Source organism: Eubalaena glacialis, chromosome 18 (assembly GCF_028564815.1).
Source record: "Eubalaena glacialis isolate mEubGla1 chromosome 18, mEubGla1.1.hap2.+ XY, whole genome shotgun sequence".
Lineage (NCBI taxonomy): Eukaryota > Metazoa > Chordata > Mammalia > Artiodactyla > Balaenidae > Eubalaena > Eubalaena glacialis.
The window spans coordinates 12,738,792-12,758,697 of record NC_083733.1 but is presented as its reverse complement, the minus strand read 5'-3'; the positions used below and the strand labels follow the sequence as shown (position 1 = coordinate 12,758,697).

General features: G+C 52.9%; 2 protein-coding genes across 4 annotated transcripts in view; one reads left to right on the top strand and one right to left on the bottom strand.

Annotated features, from left to right (window-relative positions):
* ZNRF1 (zinc and ring finger 1) overlaps window positions 1–3,496 on the top strand; it is a 96,573-nt gene extending 93,077 nt beyond the window's left edge. The window contains exons 4-6 of one of the 3 annotated variants that reach the window (XR_009697826.1): window positions 1,275–1,366; window positions 2,383–2,542; window positions 2,626–2,931. Coding sequence is in view for 2 of the 3 variants with exons in the window: in XM_061172773.1 (XP_061028756.1) it covers window positions 1,275–1,332 (58 nt within the window). In the remaining variant the exon portion in view is untranslated. Of the gene's footprint in view, window positions 1–1,274; window positions 1,367–2,382; window positions 2,543–2,625; window positions 2,932–2,966 lie in introns of those variants that run through there. The other 2 variants (XM_061172773.1, XM_061172772.1) reach the window with 2 other exon arrangements.
* A 3,546-nt stretch (window positions 3,497–7,042) lies between these two features.
* LDHD (lactate dehydrogenase D) lies at window positions 7,043–10,944 on the bottom strand. The gene is made up of 11 exons (XM_061172771.1): window positions 10,850–10,944; window positions 10,227–10,339; window positions 9,839–9,980; window positions 9,465–9,606; window positions 9,171–9,330; window positions 8,725–8,924; window positions 8,502–8,630; window positions 8,280–8,407; window positions 7,727–7,817; window positions 7,536–7,647; window positions 7,043–7,448 (listed from the first exon to the last, which is right to left on the bottom strand). The coding sequence occupies exons 1-11, from the start codon at window positions 10,919–10,921 to the stop codon at window positions 7,283–7,285; spliced, it is 1,455 nt and encodes a 484-aa protein (XP_061028754.1). The 5' UTR covers window positions 10,922–10,944; the 3' UTR covers window positions 7,043–7,282.
* Window positions 10,945–19,906: the final 8,962 nt, after the last annotated feature.

Here is a 19,906-nt window from a genome sequence, read left to right as displayed (position 1 = left end):
GTCCCCGTCCATCTCTGTGAGCCCCTCTGCTCCAGTGTGCAGACCCTGGTCTGGTGGGGGTGGGTGGTCAGCACGGAGGGGTGTGCTGGCTGCCCCGGCCCCGCCCCTCCTCCCCAGAGGCCCAGCAGGCAGGAATAGCCACTGCCTATGGGCCCGGGTGCTGCGAGCCGCTATAATTAGCAGGGCTGAGATTCGCCTTCAGGCTCCAGCATGAGCCTCATTCTTGTTTCCAACTGGAAAGAAGACACCTCCTTACCCAGGACGGGAGGACGCTCTGTGCTGCCCGTGGCCTCCACCTGTTCTCGGTCCCTGGAGCCCCAGAGCTGCTTCCTGACACACAGGCTTTTCCAAAGCCTGACTCACAGGGCCACTGGCCACGGGGCATCACATGGATGTGGCTGGTGTCAGAAAGGCACAAGTGAGGCCTAAGGGGAGGGGGTCTTGGCCTGGGCGCAGCACCCAGGGCTCCAGTGTCCCAGGGAAGCATTGACCAGAGCCAGAAGAAGGGAATCTTTAGCTCTGGGAGAGACTTATGCAAATGATCTGTCTGGTTCCTGTTTTGAAAATACCCAGATGTTTTACAGAAAGCTGTCTTGGGCCAATTTCTGTTCCCTCTCTGTTCAGACAGTGCTTTCTGTAAACACTAGAGACCAGGATTTCCCTGCTAGCCTCTTGTCTGGCTCTCCTGAGCAATGTCACTAAGCCACAGGGCCAGTTCTCCCCTGGCCCACCTTCTCCAGGAAGGAGGGCTAGATGCTGGCTGCCCACCACAGCCAGCCAAGCCAGGTAGAGCTTTGGGGTCTCCTGAGAGGGAGACCAGGGAGGGAGCCTCAGGCTGCTCCTGTGACTCAGGAGAGGGCTTGCTCAGGGCAATGACCAGCCTGCCAGGGCTTTGTTCCCACTTCTTTGCCCTTTAAGCCTTGGAAATAGTTGACTGGCTGCCCTGTGCAGCCCCCCACTCTCACCCTCTGACCAGTAGCTGTTGCCGTCCTCCTGGGCTCCATGCCCCTGAGGCCTTGTTCCTCTCGAGGCCACACTCCCTGCATCCTGCAGCGCCTAGGTCCACCCCAAGCCCATACGCACTGCACCGGGACTCCGGCTGTGCCAGGACCCCCCTGGGTGTCCTCCTTTCTTCTGCTAGCGGACAGTGGGTATGTGGGGTCCCCGCAGGTGAGCGTCAGGCATCCCCTGCCCAGAGACCCGACCCTTGGAGCTAGCCCCCAGGGAGCGCCCTGGCCAGCCGGTGATGTGTCTCCCTTGCCGTCTCCCCTCAGTTGCATAGACTCGTGGTTTGAAGTGAACAGATCTTGTCCAGAACACCCCGCGGACTGACCCTGCTGGGCTCGCTTGCTGACTCCTCTCAAAGGTGAGCCCGTGGTTGGGGTCGCGTCGCTCTGGGGCCTGGAGGCGGGGAGGGGGGCTGAGCTGCCCTCACGGCACCCGCGCCCCGCCTCCCCCGGCCAAGAGGGGTCTGGGGAGAGGGGAGCATCTCAGCAGCAGGGGTTCCGTGGGGTGGGGAGGGTTCCTGGGAAGGGTGAGAGTCCAGACTCGCACGTTGCGAGGAAGAACCTGCTGGGTAGAGGAAGGTGAGTTGGGGGAAGGACCCTCGTGTTCCCCGTGTCTAGGGCGAATCTCCCCGAGGAAGGTTCAGAAAGGTCCCTTGGAAAGTGCTGGGCAGAAGAAGCAGCACAAGCCCCGGGACAGGATGCTGCTTTGCACCCCAGCTGTGCCTCGTGCTCGCTGGGTGTCCGGGGCAGGTCCTCGCCCCTCAGTGGTGTGGGTGTCTCTGCTGCTTCTTTGGGGACGGGATAATCTCGCGTCCCCGCGTGAACAGCACACTCATTGGACAAGACCGAGTGTGGGACGGCGCCTCGTGCCCTGCAGCGCTTGTCAGCAGCCATCTCTTGGCTGGTTCTTCCCGCCTGCACCCACCGCCTTCACCCCCTTCCAGATGAATCTGAGGCCTCCAGGCCAGACCTGGGGCCCCGCCACCCAAGTCTCTGTTGGCACAGCAGACGAGCACAACCAGCTTCCTCCCGAGATGTGCACATGTGCTCCCCTGTCACTGTCATCCGACCCCAGTTTCTCCCCCAGGCACCCCGCTTTACTGCTGACCATCCTCTCCTGCCCCATCCTACCTGTCACTCCCGAGTTCTGGGCTGGCACTTTTCTGTTTTCTGCCAAACAAACCAGACCCCCAGAGAAACCAAAACCCACCCCATGTCACGTGAATCCAAGGGTTTGGGGGCCTCTTTTGTGCTCTCTCTCTCTCTCCCCCTCTCCCTCTTTCTCTCGTTTTTTGTTTTCTTTTGTTCTTTGTTAGGTTTATTTTATTTATTCCAAGTAAACTCCCAGAACAGCTGATGATGTCAAACTATTCAGGGACATTTGCTCTTTTTACCTTCACCTCAAAAACTGAGGACGTGGGGTGAAGAAAAAGCGAGGGGAAGAGTGAGGCAGAGGGAATGGAGCCTGGTGCTGGCTGCAAGTCCAAATTCCTGGCATGATGTTTGGCTTCGGGGCCCCCAGACCGGAACCACAGGTGCCCCTGCCCGGCCTCAGCGGGATGCACGCGGCTGGCCTCGGGCCCGATGGAGCACGACTTACATCTTACGGTCCCCACAGGGACAGCCAGGCCCCCGTTCCTGAGAGGAGGCTTCGGACCCTGGGGCAGAGCTGAGCTGGGGACACCAGTGGGAACAGGGCACCCCTCCTGCACTGACTTCCAGAGAATGGTTCTCCCTTTCTCCCTGAGGACACCAGATTGAATGAGAGCGAGTTTGAGAGAAGAAAGAATCACCCAATATCCTTCCCCTCATCCTCATCTCAGGAGGGAAAGGGCATTTTCTTTTTCACCTTTGCAAGGCGTTGTGGGTCTGTCTCTAAAGTGTTTACAAAAAAAAAAAAAAAAAAAATTATAAAAAATGTCTAGTGTCGACTGGTGTTTTCCCTCGTGATGTTTACAGATTGCCGTCTGCTGCCCGGCCAGAACCCACTCAGTGACAAAACGAACAGAGCCGGGTTCTCGCCACTCGCAGAGCAGAGCTCACAGCCCTCCTGTGCCCGGCACCCGGCGGTCTCTCCATCAACCGCTCTGCCTTGGTTTTTTTTGTTGTTGTTGTTCGTTTGGTTTTTTTCCCCAATTTTCTGGCTTGGTTTTGCACTCTTCTCCCCTTGGGACCCTGATATCTTGACTTCATTGCCAAAAACCAACCCACTGAGGACCTTCTCCCCCCATCCTTTCCATTTCTCCTCCCCTCTTCCTTCCTGGTTCTGGTCAGTTCAGAGGATTTAACAATCACAAGTGTCCTGCAAAAATGCCTGAACGTTTTTCTTAGACCCTTGTGGATTTTTTTTTCCAGAAAACCTAGACAAACAAAAGACTTATTAAAGGGATATGTACAGCTGCCCCTGTTTTCAGGCATTCTGTTTGAGAACATTCTAGCCATTGATGTTCACATGTGGCATCAGCCCCTGCAAGATAGGTTTCTGTATTTATATTTTAAAATACAAAAAAAAAAACCTTATAAAATGTTTAAAAATACGTTCAAAGCTGGGGGAAAAGGCTTTCTTCATTAGTCAAGGTGTTTTGATATGGTATTAAAATAATGTCTAATAAAAGATGCGCTGTGTGACTTCATTTTAATCAAGTATTGTTACACAATCAAGAAGTGGGCGTTGAAGGTCTGTCCCCTGCTCCCTTGCCTACCTCCTTAGCCTTCCTTCAGGCTAGCATCAGGGCTACAGGTGTGTGATGTGGTTCTCAGCGGTCATGCCTGGGTGAGGGAACATGGCAGGTCAGGCCGGAGTCCCGCAGGTTTACGACCCATTCAAGCCTCGTGGAATCTATCTGCCATCACCTGTGGAGTGGTCGTGACAGAACTCTTCTGGAAAGATCTGCAGGGCAAAGATCTTGCAGCGGATGGAGGCTGCAAGGATGCGGGTTCTTCCAGGCATTGGCCCAGACCGCCGCCCCCCGCCCAATCCTCGGCTCCCCATTCCACACCCTGCCCTTCCTGTTGCTCCGGCCACATCTCAGTGCTGACTCATGGGCATCCTTCAGTGAGGCCCAGAAAGAGGCCCTGGTTTGGGGCTGAGCCAGCTCAGAGCCCTTGAACTAGAACCAGCCACTCAGGGCTCACAAGAGTTGGCACACCTTGGGCTGGGTGGGAAGCTCAGGGCAGCAGGTAGCAGTGCACACCCGGCCTCTGTCCCTGTGCCAGACCGGCTCCCATAGTGGCATTCCAGAGCCTCCTGCAGAGCCTGTGAAGGAAGCTGTGGAGGAAGACGCCTGCTCCGCCCCTTCTCGGGCCTCCTGTGTGCTGCTGCCTCTATGGGCTCTGACCCCACTAGGCCCAGGCTCTGCAGTTGTCATCTGTCAGACACTTGCTGAAGCACCTGCTCTGTACAAGGGCATTGCAGGCTGGTGGGCAAATGTGAGCCAAGGCACTGGCAGGCTCAGCATTTCAGAGAAATACTCAAGAGGAGTTTGTGGGTCTGAGCTTTTGGGGTGGTGACCCCGGGGACCTGCAGTCGCCATGGTGGCAAAAACCCGGGCTCTAAACTGTCTGTATGGGGCTCCTCTGCCTGGCAGAACCACGCTGGGGAAAGGACTTCATCTGAACTTCAGATGCCCCACACGTGAAGTGGGAACAAAGTCACGCAGCTCAGAGGCCACTGTGAGGGTCAGAGGATCAGCCCAGAAGCCCCTGGCACGTGCATAGCAGGCTCGCTCGTGGCTTTGTCACCGCAAAGAGCACTGTTCTATTCACAGCACCTCCTGCTTCTGCCTGGCAACTATGTCTGCCTGTTCTATATTTAATTCCTCCAGCAAAGCTGGCCCTGAGGATCTCCTTGCCTGACCCCTGGGCCTGCAGGCTGAGGAGGCCTCTGTGCCCACCTCGGTGGCTTAGGCCCGGCAGCCTTGGCAGCGCCCTGGGTGAGCTGAGGGGTCGAGCTGGGCGGGGCAGGGCTGGAGCCCACGCCCGGCTGCTATTCCAGGCTCCTGGGGCTGGTGCCTATCCCACCCTCAGCGACTTCACTCCCACCTGGCACACTGCAGCCCTCTGCTGGTTGCCGTGTCCTCCAAATTCAGACCCAGTTTGCCAGCTCCTGGGCGGGGGTAGGACCAGGGTTGTCCGGGCTTTCCAGATGGAACTGGTGTCTGTCATCCTCCATCCCAACAGCTCTCCTCAACTCTGCCTTTCCGGGAGGGGAGGGAATTGGCAGGAACTGGGAGGTGGGTTCCACCCACTCCCTCTGCTAAGGGCCCAGCACACTTGGGTGGGGGGGGGGCTTCCTGGAAAGGGGCACCTCACTAAAACCAGTCATCTAGGAGCCATTTAATGGTGTCAAGGTTTTTAGGTCCTTATTCCTAGGGAATAGATGCTGAATTATGTAGGTGAATGATGTCAAGAAATTTGTAACTCAATTCCAAATGGTTCCCCAAAAAATACACGCACGAAGCAAGTAAGACAAAAATATTCATTGTTGAATCTTCAGTGGCTAGTATTTCAGTGAACAGTGTACTTGTTCTTTCAACTCTCCTGCATGTTTGGAGTTTTTCCTAGTAAAGAATTGTGGGGAAGTGGCCATTTGGTGAACACCTACTAGTTGCCAGGCACTGAGGGGCACATCAGAGACAAGCCCTGCCCTGTAGGGGAGGGGCCTGCCCCTGCAGAATGCTGCCCCGGGGGGCTGCTGGGGGGGCTGCTGGTGGCGGGCAGCCTGCGTGGAGGGGAGGGCACTGGTGGCTGATGGTTAGATGGTTTGAGTCTGCTTTATTGGGTGCTTGCGGGGGAGGGCCCATGGGACTTGCCCCACACCACCCCCTGGCACATCCAAGGGACAGAAATGTCACAGAGGAGCGAACTCAGGGCTCAGCCCCGAGTTAGCAGAGAGGAGGGGTTCCAAGAACCGAGCTGGTCTCAGGAGCCAGAGGGGCTGCCTGAACAGCTGGGGGGAGAGGTGGGGAGGGGCGGAGGGGGTGGAGGCAGGGAAGGAGCTCAGAGGTGACTTGGGAGAATGGGAGTGAGGCGAGATGGAGTGTGCCGCTGGCTCCCCTGCGCCCCTCGCTCAGCCCCTTTCCTAAGGGCCAAGGCCTTGGGGTGAGGGAGATGGGCCTGCACTAGAGGCTCCTGGGACCTGCAGGGGAGTGGAGAGCTTAGAGACTGGTTTCCAGGACTCCAGGCACCTGCTAGGCCCCGGGAAGTGGGGGGCCCAGAGCTGAGAGCTGCAGGTCCCTGCAGAGGTGAGTGCAGGGCATCACTGCCCCAAGCAGATACTGGTGTCTAAGCTTTGAGGTGTCGGGCGCCCTCTCGTGGGCTTAGGGGGAACAACTGCCAGGTACCCCGGACAAGGTCCTCTGATCAGGAATCCTGACCAAGGCAGGGGCAGGCCCCAGGGTGGACAGAGCCTGAGGTTGAGGGCAAAAAAGCTGGTAGTATAATACATGACACTGTGGAAAGGTGTGGTACCAGGAAAATCACTTCCGTTTGCAATGGTTGGTAGCAGCCACTTGAAGGACATGTTCAGAATGTTCTAGAGCCCAGTTGGGGCTCAGTGGGGGAATCTGTGGTAAGTGATGATGGACATGGGCAAGTCCTTAGGCCCTGGGGCTCTGAGAGGCAGAGCAGCTGCCCCCCCTCAGGCTGCAGCAAGTCAGAGGGCAGGCCCGGGATGAGGGACGAGGGCGTCACCAGCCAAAGGACAGAGAACTTGGAGGAGGTGGGGCGGGCAGGCACAGGGGGCCATTCACAGGTGCCGCCTGCTCGTCTCCAGACAACTGCAAGTGGGGTTCAGGTTTATTTTGGGGGTCTATGAGTGTGGAGCCGAAGGTCCCTTCCCCCATCAGCAAAGGAGCATTCCTGTCACCAGGCAGATGGAGTTGGACTATGGGTGCTGGGGCCCCCAGCCTTTGTTCTCCTGCCCGGGCAATGGGGAGGCTAAGGTGGAGGGGAGTCGTCCTAGTCTTTGGGGTGACTGACCCACACCACCTTACAGGACGTGTAAGCGAGCAGAGAGGAAGCAGCTTCACCGGGAATGACCCTGAGCCATTTACTGGACCAAAGGCTTCTGAGGCCGGCAAGAGGGCCAGGGAGAAGACGGCCAACCAGGCATCTCCCTCCTCTCTCTGGCCTCGGCTTGGATAAAAGGGCTAGCGGGCTGGCAAAGACCCCTGCAGGGTCTAGGCAAAGGCAGAGCTGTTCCGTGGGGGGAAAACAGGTTCCGGAACGGGAGGTGCCACCCTCTGGGGGCTTGTGGGCCGGGTGCTCCGAGCCCGTCACAGCACCTTGCCTGGGTTCATGAGGCCTCGGGGGTCCAGCGTGGCCTTGAGCTGCCGCATGGTCTCAATGCCCACCGTGCCCACCTCCTCCTGCAGCAGCAGCCGCTTGCCCAGACCGATGCCATGTTCCCCCGTGCACGTGCCATGGAGTGCCAGTGCTCGCCTGGGAAGCAGCGGGAAGAGGTCCTCAGCGGGTGCCCCTCCCACTTCCCTCAGCTCTCCCCCACCCTGCTTCCCGCTTTGCCCTTACCTGACCAGCTGTTCTGCAAAGGCCTTGACCCTGAGGAGCTCCTCGTGGTCCTCCGGGTCTACCACCAGGATGCAGTGGAAATTGCCGTCACCCACGTGCCCAACGATGGTTCCTGGGGGCCCAGAGGACAGAGCTGCTGCCCCAGCCCCGCCCCCACCCTCCCACCGCGCCCCGCATGGGGCAGGCAGAACCTGTGAGTCCCGAGGCCTGCAGGTCCTCCTTGGTCTGCACCAGGATCTCCGGCAGCCGGGAGATGGGCACACACACGTCGGTGGAATAGCCCTGAGTCGGGGCAGGCCGGTGAGCTTCCCTCCCTCACCCAGCCTGCCCGGGAGGTAAGGGGTCAAGGCTACGAATGGGCTCAGGGGGCTCGGCCTCTCACATGAACGTGCCTGCTGTCTCTAAGCCTCAGTTTCCCCTGTGCAACAAGGCGACTGGCCCGGCTAGGCTCCCAGGGCTCTCATCCTGCTCCCCACCCCCGCTACCGTGCAGGCCCCCCAGCACCTGGAGCTCAGCCTCCCCTTCCTGTTGGCTACCACCTTCCGCTTCACCACCTCTTCCTCCAGGAAGCCTGCCTTCTGTGTTCACACTGCCCCTGCTCGGTCCCTGCACCCAGGGCCTAGCTCGGGGCAGGGGCTCCCTCCCGAGGATTTGGCAGTCCTGCCCGCCGGGGCCTCTGCCTGCTGCCCTGGATAATAGTAGTAGGCTGAGGAAAGGCTCCCGCGTCCACCCCAGCCCGCTCACCTTGCAGCCCGGCCGCAGCGCCAGGGCAGCGTACCAGGCGTTGTGCCGCGCTGCCCAGAGCCGGCTGCGCTCCTCCGCCTCCTTGGCCCAGGAAAAGTGAGAGCCTCCGTTGTGCCGGATGATCTCCTCTGTAGGGGGCGGGGGGTTGACACCAGACCCTACTCTGGGGCAGCCCGGGCCCCCCCCCCACCGCCCCGCCCCACCCACAGCACCCCAGCACACCTGTGCGCTGCACCTGCTCTGCCAGCGCCTGCTCGGAGCCGTGGAACTCGAGGAAGAGCGTGGGCGCCACGCAGCAGTTCAGCTTGCTATGCCTGTTGCAGGCGTCCATCATGACGTCATCCAGGAACTCTGGGACCAAGGAGAGGCCACGTGAGGTGACGCGTGGCCTTCGAAGGGAGCCTCCTCCGGGGAGCCCACCTGGACGGCCCAATCCCAGGCTCACCAATGCGGGCCACGGGCACTGCAGCCTGGAGGATGTGTACGGTGCTGTCCACGGCCGCCTGGACGCTGGGGAAGGCACAGGTGGCGGCCACCGTGGCCTCAGGGGCAGGGTGCAGGCGCAGGGTAGCGGCCGTGATGAGGCCCAGCGTCCCCTCGGAGCCCACAAACAGCCCGGTGAGGTTGTAGCCAGCTGCGCTCTTCCTGGGTCCCCGGGGACATGAGGTAGGTGAGTGCCCAGGCCACGTGACGATGGATTTCTGGCCAGAAGCCAGGTGGGGAGCTGAGCCTGAGGTCTGGGCTGACCCGCCTCCGTGCAGACTGCCACCCAGGCAGCCGTTCCCTGGCACAGCCCAAATCGGCCTCCGGACCACCGGCTTTGGCCCACAGGGCAGTTTCATGACCCGCCTCTCCAGGAGGCCCCCGTCGCCGCCGGTAGAGGGCGCTCACCGGAAGTGACGGCCGGGGCCCGCAGTGTGAAGCAGCCGCCCTCCCGGCAGCACCACCTCCAGGTTGAGCACGTTGCCGCGCATGGCGCCATAACGCACAGCGTTGGTGCCCGAGGCGCCGGTGGCCACCATGCCGCAGAGAGAGGCGTCTGCGCCTGGGTCTGGAGGGCAGAGGGCAGGCAGAAGGAAGCCTGGGGCGGGTGCCCGTGGGCAGAGGGGTCCCGCCAAGCCCCAGAAACACCCCTGCCACCAGGGAGCCCTCCAGGCCCGGGAAAGTCCTGGAGCCCCCGCCTACCCACGGGGAACCAGAGGCCGCTGTCGCGCAGGTGGGTGTTGAGGGCTTTGCGGGTGACGCCGGGCTCCACCACCACAGAGAAGTCTTCCGGATTCAGCTCCAGGATTCGGTCCATGTGGGTCAGGTTGACACAGACGCCGCCCTGGCGGAGGGCGTTCAAGCAGTCACTGACCTAGATCTTTCGCCAGGACACAGTGCCCAGGACCCCAGCTCGTGGCCGACCTCCCAGCAGCCAGACCAGAGCCCCAGGATGGCAGGTAAGGAGGGCTGGACCTGGCCAGCCAGGCTGGTGTGGTGGAAGAGGCAGCTGCCAGTGTGACAAGTGTGGTGGGACTAGAGCCTGGCCAGGGGAGGAGGCCACCCACCATACATACCTGCACGGCACAGACTCCACCCTCAAGCCCGGTGCCCGAGCCGAATGGGATGATGGGCACGCCTTGGCCATAGCACAGGGCTGCCAGCCGGCTGACCTGCTCCACATTCTGGGGCCATACCACGGCGTCCGGAGGTTGGCACCTGGAACCAGACCCTCAGCAATGTAGGGGTGTGTGGTACCCTCTGGTCCCGCTCAAGTCTGAAGGTATTGCAGGGCCTGAGGCTGCACAGTGGGCGAGGGGCAGGGAACACCCTTCTGGGGGCATAGAGGAGAGGTGGAGAATGCCAGAGCACCCAAAAACAGATGGCGGGGGTTGAGAGCAGAAGATAACCCAGGACCCTCACTCCCAGCCAGGGGTTCTGATGCAGGGGGGCGGCGGAGCCCACCTGTGCATTGACTCATCGTGCCCGTGCTGCTCTCGGACCGCAGCAGCAGTAGACACGTGGGGGCTCCCCACAACTGCCTTCAGAGCCTCCACAAAGCCCTCGCTGAGTTCACCCTGCAGGGAAGAAACACATAGGCAGGGTCACTCAAAGATATCTGGGACCACCTGGCCAGTGGGAGGGGTGGGAGTGGGGGTTCCATTGCCTGTGGACAGAGGCACCCACACCCCTACCCCGCCTCGGCCGGGGGCTCGTAGGGCTCTTGGAGCCCTTCTGGGGATTTCTTCCCATTTTACAGATGAGTTAAAGAGGCCAGCAAGTCCAGAAGAGGGCCTGGCCTAGAACCCAGCTCCTTGCCTCCCAGGCATTCTTTCAAAACGTGTGTGTATTCCGGGCCCTCAAAGGGGTGCCCTAGAGTCCACAAATCTTTCAGTTGACACCCCCCAGCCCCACTCATGGCAGCTGTGAGGGCTTCGGCCCAGCTCACTGAGCACCCACATTTGACCTGGGGTGAGCCCAGAGAGCCTCTGCTCAAGGTCTCCTGGTGCTGGGGCAGCACAGAGTCTGGCCGGAACTCGGCATCGGGGGCCCCCCACCCTCTAAGGGGCTCCTCCCCTCCCACCTACCTGCGTCCCCCTGGAGCAGTAGCCCCTCCAGGGGAACATCCCCCAAGTTGCAGCCCGGAGCAGGCTGGCCATAGCTGGGCAACAGCCGGTGACCACCGCAGCCTATTGGTTGTGCTGGGGGCAGGGCTGCTTAAGGTGGCACGGCCTTAAGGTGGCCCTGCCAGCCCTCGCTGAGTCAGTACTTCTTAAAGGAGAGGTGAGGCTTACTGAGCACAAAGGGAAACAGAACAGCCACCACTTCCTGGCTTAAGACTATGCAGTGGCTTCTTGTGGTCCGAATACCCAGAGGTCCAGCAAGGCTCAGGGGCTTGGCACACACCCTTGATCTTTCTTACCCTGCAAGTCCCAGCTCCGGTGTCACAGTTAGGGTAGGCCTTGATCGGGGCTATGAGGAGGAAAGCACAGGGAGGCTCTTGGGGGTTAGGATGGGGTAGGGCAGTAAGGCAAGCCAGGAAGACTTCCTGGAAGAGGAGTGCTAAGGATGAGCAGCAGTGTGCCAGATAAGCGAAGGAAAAGACTGTCGCATCCCTTTGTCTCCACTCTCCCACTGGGCATATCCCAGGATCAAGGGGAGTGATGTGGCTGCTGCTCTTGAAACTATTCCAAGCTCTGTTTTCCTCCCACAGCAAATTTGAAGAAGCGTGTTGCTAACATTACTGAGATAAAGCTATTTCTGGCTTTGTTTTTCTTCCCAGTCAAACCAGGAATACAAATTCCTACTTGGGTCCTTCTCCCCAACCACATTTGAATGAGCCCACATTTCCACTCTCAGTGGGTTGCTTAACTGGCTTATCTCAAAAAACGTCTCTTTTACAGTTGGTTAGTTCAAATCAAGATCCAGGGAAAGTCCACACAATGCATTTGGTTAATGTGTCTCATAAGACTCTTAATCTACAACAGTTTCCCTCTCCCCCATTTTTCCATGACATTTATTTGTTAAAGAAACTGGGTCACTTGTTCTGTAGAATTTTCCGCATTCTGTTTTTGGATGATTGTATCCTTGTGAGATTGTTTAATATATTTCTCCAGCCTCTGTACTTCTTGTAAACTGTTAGATCTAGATGTGGTACTGTCTAATACACCTGCTGAACTGATAGAAATGTTCTGTATCTGTGCTTTCCAATATGGTAGCCATTAGCCACATGTAGCTGTTGGTACCAGCGGTATCTATGGATGGAGGAGAGATGCCAGGTAGAGTTTTGTGGCAAACCCTAAAAAGAAGAGCCATGATAGAGATCCCTATGGTTCTGGAGCAGGGTCATGACATCTGCAACAGAGACCTACACACTATACAAAAAACTGCCCCGGCCTACTACTGGGTCCTGGTTAAGATGGTGAGTGTGACCACAAGATGTCATTGAGTGATCATGTGGCCAGAGCTGGCTGTCATGAGCTGTCTTCTATCAGACCCACCAAGTCATAAAGTCAGGAAGGTCCAAAACAAAAAGGGGGACAAGAAAATTGGGCACAAGCAGGGCCAGAGGGCAAAGTGAGCTGCATGAGTAGGTGGCCCAGACCCCCATGTCACCCACCATTGCTTGGCCAGTACCTTTCCCTCAGCTCACACCTACAGCCGTATGGGGGAACTCTTATGACCAGCTGATGGAGGAGGAAAAAGTTCAAGCTTGATTCGTGAATGGATTGGCTCAATATGAGGGTTTGAGCTGAAGATGGACTGTTGTACTACAGCCCTACTTGGGGGTAACCCTGAGATCCTCCCGATTGGCAGAGCTCCAGGTCGTGCACCTGGTCATTCCCTTTTGTAGAAAGAAAAGGTGTCCAATAGAAGAATATATATGGGCCCATGGGCAATGGTGAATGGCTTGGCTGGTTGGTCAGGGGCCTATGAGGAGATTGGAACATCAGGGTCAAGGGGGTTTGGAGAAGAGGCACATAGATGGATCTTGAGGACCAGGCACAAAGTGAGGTCTTTATAGCACATGTATCATATATTAACGCCCACCAGAGAGCATCTACCATGGAAGAGACTAAACCAAGTAAACAGCGTGATTCAGCCAGCAGTCATCGGCCAGCCAGTCAAAGACCACCCCAGCGCTGGCACAATGGCAGTAGGGGAGAGGCTAGTAACGGGTGTACCGGCCTGGACACCCACTCGCTAAGGCTGACCTGGCTACTGCCACTGCTGAGTGTCTACCCTACAGCGACACTGAATCTGCCACATGCCACCATTCCTCAGGGAGACCAGCCAGCCACTTGGTAACAAGCTGACCACGTCAGACCCTTTCCACTCTGGAAAGGGAGCAATTTATCTTGACTGAAATCAACGCAGTACATATTATGCGTATGGGTTAGCCTCTCCTGCCTGCATGACCTCAGCCAGCACCGGCATCTGAAGGCTCACACAGTGTTTGACCCACCGACATGGTATATCACATACCATCCCCTCAGGCCAAGTGGTCCACTTTTTAGCAAAGGGGGGTGCAGTAATGGGCAGATGACCATGGGATCCACTAATCCTAATGTCTACCTCCCCATCCTGAGGCGGCCGACCTGACAGAGCAATAGAAGGAATGGCCTTTGGAAGGAACAGCTAACATTCCAGCTCGGAGATGCATCAACTCAACCAGAGTGCCGAAAGAGGAAGATATTTTCATATGATTAACAGATAAAGGGTGAGTATCCAAATTATTTTTACCTTTTTATTTCAAAATAATTTAATTAATTTATTTATTTATTATTTTTGTTTAAAATATTTATTTATTTTATTTTATTTATTTGACTGCACCAGGTCTTAGTTGTGGCATGTGGGATCTTTAGTTGAGGCATGCGAACTCTTAGTTGCGGCGTGTGAGATCTAGTTCCCTGACCAGGGATCGAACCCAGGTCCCCTGCATTGGGAGCGTGGAGTCTTAGTCACTGGACCACCAGGGAAGTCCCTCGAAATAATTTTAGACTTAGAGAAAAGCTGCAAAAATAGTACAGAAAGTTTCTGTATACCCTTCACTTAGTTTTCACTAATGTTTACTTTATACATAACCACAGTACAATTATCAAAACTAAGAATTAGTAAAATACTAATTGATACAATTAGAGAATTGGTACATTACTAAACTGCAAATTTGATTTCACCCGTTCTTCCACTAATGTCCTCTGGTTTTCTGGGGTGTTAGTTGTCTTGTCTCCTTCATCTCCTACAATCTGTGACAGTTCCTCAGTCTCTCCTTGTCTTTCTGACCTTGACATTTTGAGGAGTATGGATCAGTTACTGTATTGAACGTTCCTCAGTGTAGGTTGTCTGATGTTCTCTCACGAGTAGATGGAGGCCATGCATTTTTGGCAAGTATACTACAGAAGTGATGTTCCCTTCTCAATGTATCATATCAGCAGTGTAAGGGGTCAATATGTCTTATTACTGATGGCAATAGCCTTGATCATTTAGTTTAGTTCATGTCTGTGGTGTTTCTGCACTGTGAAGTTACTATTTTTCTCTTTGTAGTTAATAAATATACCAGGGTAGAAAGTTTAAGGCTGCAAATATCCCGTTTCACCTCACTTTCACTCATTATTTTTAGCATCCGTTGGTGGATCTTGCCTGCCTTCGTTGTTATCATGGCGTTCTAACAGTGATTTTCTATGTCTCTTATTTCTTTGATATTATTTAGTTAGAATTATTCTCTAAGGAAGAGCCATCCCTTCTGCTTCATTTATTTATTTACTGAATCATTTGTACATTACCAATATAGACTCATGGATATTTTTTTATTCCATAGGTTATAACCTAATACAATCATTATTTATTTTGTTGTTCAGATTATCCCAGCTTTGGTCACTGGGGACCTCTGTCATATAGGCTTGTCTGCCCTTTAGACTGGCCCTTACCTTTTTATGAGCACTGTCTTACAGTCTAGTACCATAAGATGCTCCAGGCTCATCTTGTCTTTTCCCTGCCCAGATCAGTAATCAACTGCTTTTCCAAGGAGTTCTGTTCCTTTTAGTCAGGAATAGTTTTTAGAAACCAAGATTTGGATGCTAGATGTGCTCTTAAAACCCAACAGGAGTCAAGATGGTGGCGTGGGAAGACGTGGAGTTAGCGTCTCCCCACAACTAGGGCGCCTGCCGGCTGCTGGTGGGGACTCTAACCCTCAAGGAGACAGGAGGAACCCCAGAGTGAACCAGTAGGACGTAGGGGGACCGAGGGGGGAGGAGAACTGGAGGCCAGACCAGATCGGCACCCCTGAGGCCGGGGAGATCAGGAGAGGCAGGTGGGAGGGACTCTCCGGGAGGCACAGGAGAAGAGTGGAGGGCGATTGCCCTGCTCACTGGGGCCCGGGGAGCCTGCTGAGCTCCCAAGCCAGTCCCCTGCAATCCAAAGTCCCCTCCAGGCCGTGTGGGTCCTGGGGGCATAGGTGGGAGGCTGGGGAGATCAGGAAAGACAGGCGGGAGAGGAGTGGAGGGCGATTGCCCCACCCACTGGGGCATGGGGAGCCTGCTGAGCTCCCAAGCCGGTCCCCTGCAATCCAAAGCCCCCTCCAGGCCATGTGGGTCCTGGGGGCATAGGAGGGAGGCCAGGGAGATCAGGAGAGGCAGGCGAGAGGGGCCTTCCAGGAGGAGCAGAGGGCGTTTGCCCAGCCCACTTGGACCCGGGGAGCCTGCTGAGCACCCAGGCTGATCCCCTGCTCTCCAAAGCCCCATCCAGGTCGCATGGGTCCTTGGGGACATAGGAGGGAGGCCGGGAAGATCAGGAAAGACAGGCGGAAGAGGAGTGGAGGGCGATTGCCCCGCCCACTGGGGCACGGGGAGCCTGCTAAGCTCCCAGGCCGATTCCCTGCCCTCCAAGCTCCCTCCAGGTTGCGTGGGTCCTTGGGGGCATAGGAGGGAGGCCGGGGAGATCAGGAAAGGCAGGCGGGAGGGGCCCTGTGGGAGGAGCAGGAGAGGATCGAAGGGCGATTGCCCTGCCCACTCGAGCCCAGGAAGCCTGCTGGGCTCCCTGGTGAGGTGCCCTGCCCTCTGAGACCAGGGGTGGGGGGCACGCCTGGGCCCCTTCTGTTCCTGAAGCCTAAGCCCCACCGCCCACAGCCCCCAGGGTTTTCCAGCCCTGTAGGTCCTGAGCATTGGCCCCGCCCACCACCCAAACCTCACCCTTGCTTAGGCCCCACTCTCCACAGCCAAGACCTTTCCACCCTCCTTTTTTTTTTTTTTCTTTTCCCTCCTCCTCTTTTTTACTATTATGGTACTGACATACCTTGTGGCTGTTGATTCATCTATATTTTTATTTTTACATTCTTTCTAACATATCTGTTAGTTTCCTAGTCTAATTTTATTTTTTACTTTGTTACTGTTCTCTCTTTTTTTCTTGGGGGGGCCACCCCACGCGGCTTGTGGGATCTTGATTTGCCAACACGGAGTCGGGGGGAAGCTCCTGCGGTGGGAGCTCCGAGTCCAAACCACTGCACCAACAGAGAACCTCAGACCCCTGGGAATATTCATTGGAGTGAGGTCTCACAGAGTTCCTTATCTCAGCACCAAGACCCAGCTCTACCCAATAGCCTACAAACTCCAGTGTTGGAAGCCTCAGGCCAAACAACCCATAAAACAGGAACACAATCCCCCTCATAAAAAAAAAAAAAAAAATGAGACTGCAAAAAAATATGTCATAGATGAAGGAGCAAGGTAAAAACCGAGAAGACCAAATAAATGAAGAGGAAATAGGCAATCTACCTGAAAAAGAATTCAGAGTAATGATAGTAAAGATGATCCAGAATCTCGGAAATAGAATGGAAGCACAGATTGAGAAAATACAAGAAATGTTTAACAAAGATCTAGAAGAACTAAAGAACAAACAAACAGAGATGAACAACACAATAACTGAAATGAAAACTACACTGGAAGGAATCAATAACAGAATAATGAAGGCAGAAGAATGAATAAGTGAGCTGGAAGACAAAATGGTGGAAATAACTGCTGAGGAGCAGAATAAAGAAAAAAGAATGAAAAGAATGGAAGACAATCTCAGAGACCTCTGGGACAACACTAAATGCACCAGCATTCGAATTATAGGGGTCCCAGAAGAAGAAGAGAAAAAGAAAGGGTCTGAGAAAATATTTGAAGAGATATAGTGGAAAACTTCCCTAACATGGGAAAGGAAATAGTCACCCAAGTACAGGAAGCACAGAGAGTCCCATACAGGATAAACCCTAGGAGAAACACACCAAGACACATATATATCAAACTAACAAAAATTAAATACAAAGAAAAAATATTAAAAGCAGCAAGGGAAAAACAAAAAATAACATACAAAGGAATCCCCATAAGGTTATCAGCTGATTTTTCAGTAGAAGCTCTGCAGGCCAGAAGGGAGTGGCAGGATATACTTAAAGTGCTGAAAGAGAAAAACCTACAACCAAGATTACTCTACACAGCAAGGATCTCATTCAGATTCTATGGAGAAGTCAAAAGCTTTTCAGACAAACAGAAGCTAAGAGAATTCAGCACCACCAAACCAGCTTTACAACAAATGCTAAAGAAACTTCTCTAGGCGGGAAACACAAGAGAAGAAAAAGACCCACAAAAACAAACTCAAAACAATTAAGAAAATGGTAATAGGAACATACATATCGATAATAACCTTGAATGTAAATGGATTAAATGCCCCAACCAAAACACACAGACTGGCTGAATACATACAAAAACAAGACCCATATATATGCTGTCTACAAGAGACCCACTTCCGACCTAGGGACACATACAGACTGAAAGTGAAGGGATGGAAAAAGATATTCCATGCAAATGGAAATCAAAAGAAAGCTGGAGTAGCAATACTCATATCAGAGAAAAGAGACTTTAAAATAAAGACTGTTGCAAGAGATAAGGAGGGACACTACATAATGATCAAAGGATCAATCCAAGAAGAAGAGGTAACAATTATAAATGTTTATGCACCCAACAGAGGAGCGCCTCAATACATAAGGCAGATGCTAACAACCATGAAAGGAGAAATTGACAGCAACACAATAATAGTAGGGGACTTTAACACCCCACTTACACCAATGGACAGATCATCCAAACAGAAAATAAATAAGGAAACACAAGCTTTAAATGACACAATAGACCAGATAGATCTAATTGATATTTATGGAACATTCCACCCAAAAGTGGCAGAATACACTTTCTTCTCAAGTGCACATGGAACATTCTCCATGATAGATCACATCTTGGGTCACAAATCAAGCCTCAGAAAATTTAAGAAAATTGAAATTGTATCAAGCATCTTTTCTGACCACAACACTATGAAATTGGAAATCAATTACAGGAAAAAAAACTGTAAAAAACACACATACATGGAGGCTAAACAGTGCACTACTAAATAACCAAGAGATCACTGATGAAATCAAAGAAGAAAAAAAAGAATACATAGAAACAAATGACAGCGAAAACACAATGACCCAAAACCTATGGGACGCAGCAAAAGCAGTTCTAATAGGGAAGTTTATAGCAATTCAGTCTCACCTCAAGAAGCAAGAAAAATCTCAAACAATCTAACCCTACACTTAAAACAACTAGAGAAAGAAGAACAAAGAAACCCCAAAGTCAGTAAAAGGAAAGAAATCATAAAGATCAGAGCAGAAATAAATGAAATAGAAACAAAGAAATCAATAGCAAAGATCAATAAAACTAAAAGCTGGTTCTTTGAGAAGATAAACAAAATTGATAAACCCTTAGCCAGACTCATCAAGAAAAAAAGGGAGAGGACGCAAATCAATAAAATTAGAAATGAAAAAGTAGATATCACAACCGACACTGCAGAAATACAAAGGATTATAAGAGACTACTACGAACAACTATATGCCAATAAAATGGACAACCACAAAGAAAAGGACAAATTCTTGTAAAGGTACAATTTTCCAAGACTGAACCAGGAAGAATTAGAAAATATAAACAGACCTATCACAAGTAATGACATTGAAACCGTAATTAAAAATTTTCCAACAAACGAAAGTCCAGGACCAGATGGCTTCACAGGCGAATTCTATCAGACATTTAGAGAAGAGCTAACACCTATCATTCTCAAACTCTTCCAAAATATTGCCAAGGGAGAAACACTCCCATATTCATTCTACAAAGCCACCATCACCCTGATACCAAAACCAGAAAAAGATATCACAAAAAAAGAAAATTATAGACCAATATCACTGATGAACAGAGATGCAAAATCCTGAACAAAATACTAGCAACAGAATCCAACAGCACATTAAAAGGATCATACACCATGATCAAGTGGGATTTATCCCAGGGATGCAAGGATTCTTCAGTATACGCAAATCAATCAATGTGATACACCACATTAACAAGTTAAGGATAAAAACCATATGATCATCTCAATAGATGCAGAAAAAGCTTTTGACAAAATTCAACACCCATTTATGATAAAACCTCTCCAGATAATGGGCATAGAGGGAAACTACCTCAACATAATAAAAGCCATATATGACAAACCCACAGCAAGCATCATACTCAATGGTGAAAAACTGAAAGCATTTCCACTAGGATCAGGAACAATACAAGGATGTCCACTCTCACCACTCTTATTCAACATAGTTTTGGAAGTCCTAGCCACAGCAGTCAGAGAAGAAGAAGAAATAAAAGGAATACAAATTGGAAAAGAAGAAGTAAAACTGTCACTATTTGCCGATGACATAATACTATACATAGAAAATCCTAAAGTTGCCACCAGAAAACTAGAACTAATCAATGAATTTGGTAAGGTTGCAGTATACAAAATTAATGCACAGAAATCTCTGGCATTCCTATACACCAACAACGAAAATCAGAAAGAGAAATTAAGGAAACACTCCCATTTACCATTGCAACAAAAAATAAAATACCTAGGAGTAAACCTGCCTAAGGAGGTGAAAGACTTGTATTCAGAAAACTATAAAACACTGAGGAAAGAAGTCAAAGATGACATAAACAGATGAGAAATATACCATGTTCTTGGATTGGAAGAATCAATATTGTGAAAATGACTATACTACCGAAAGCAATCTACAGATTCAATGCAATCCCTATCAAACTACCAATGGCATTCTTCACAGAATT

Excerpts from the sequence above, each read along its gene's own strand:
- LDHD (XM_061172771.1), bottom strand. The coding sequence starts at position 10,921 with ATGGCCAGCCTGCTCCGGGCTGCAACTTGGGGGATGTTCCCCTGGAGG. Across the intron at positions 8,925-9,170 it reads GGCCCCGGCCGTCACTTCCG|GAAGAGCGCAGCTGGCTACA; the intron begins GTGAGCGCCCTC and ends CCGGGGACCCAG. Across the intron at positions 8,631-8,724 it reads AGTGCCCGTGGCCCGCATTG|AGTTCCTGGATGACGTCATG; the intron begins GTGAGCCTGGGA and ends CCTTGGTCCCAG.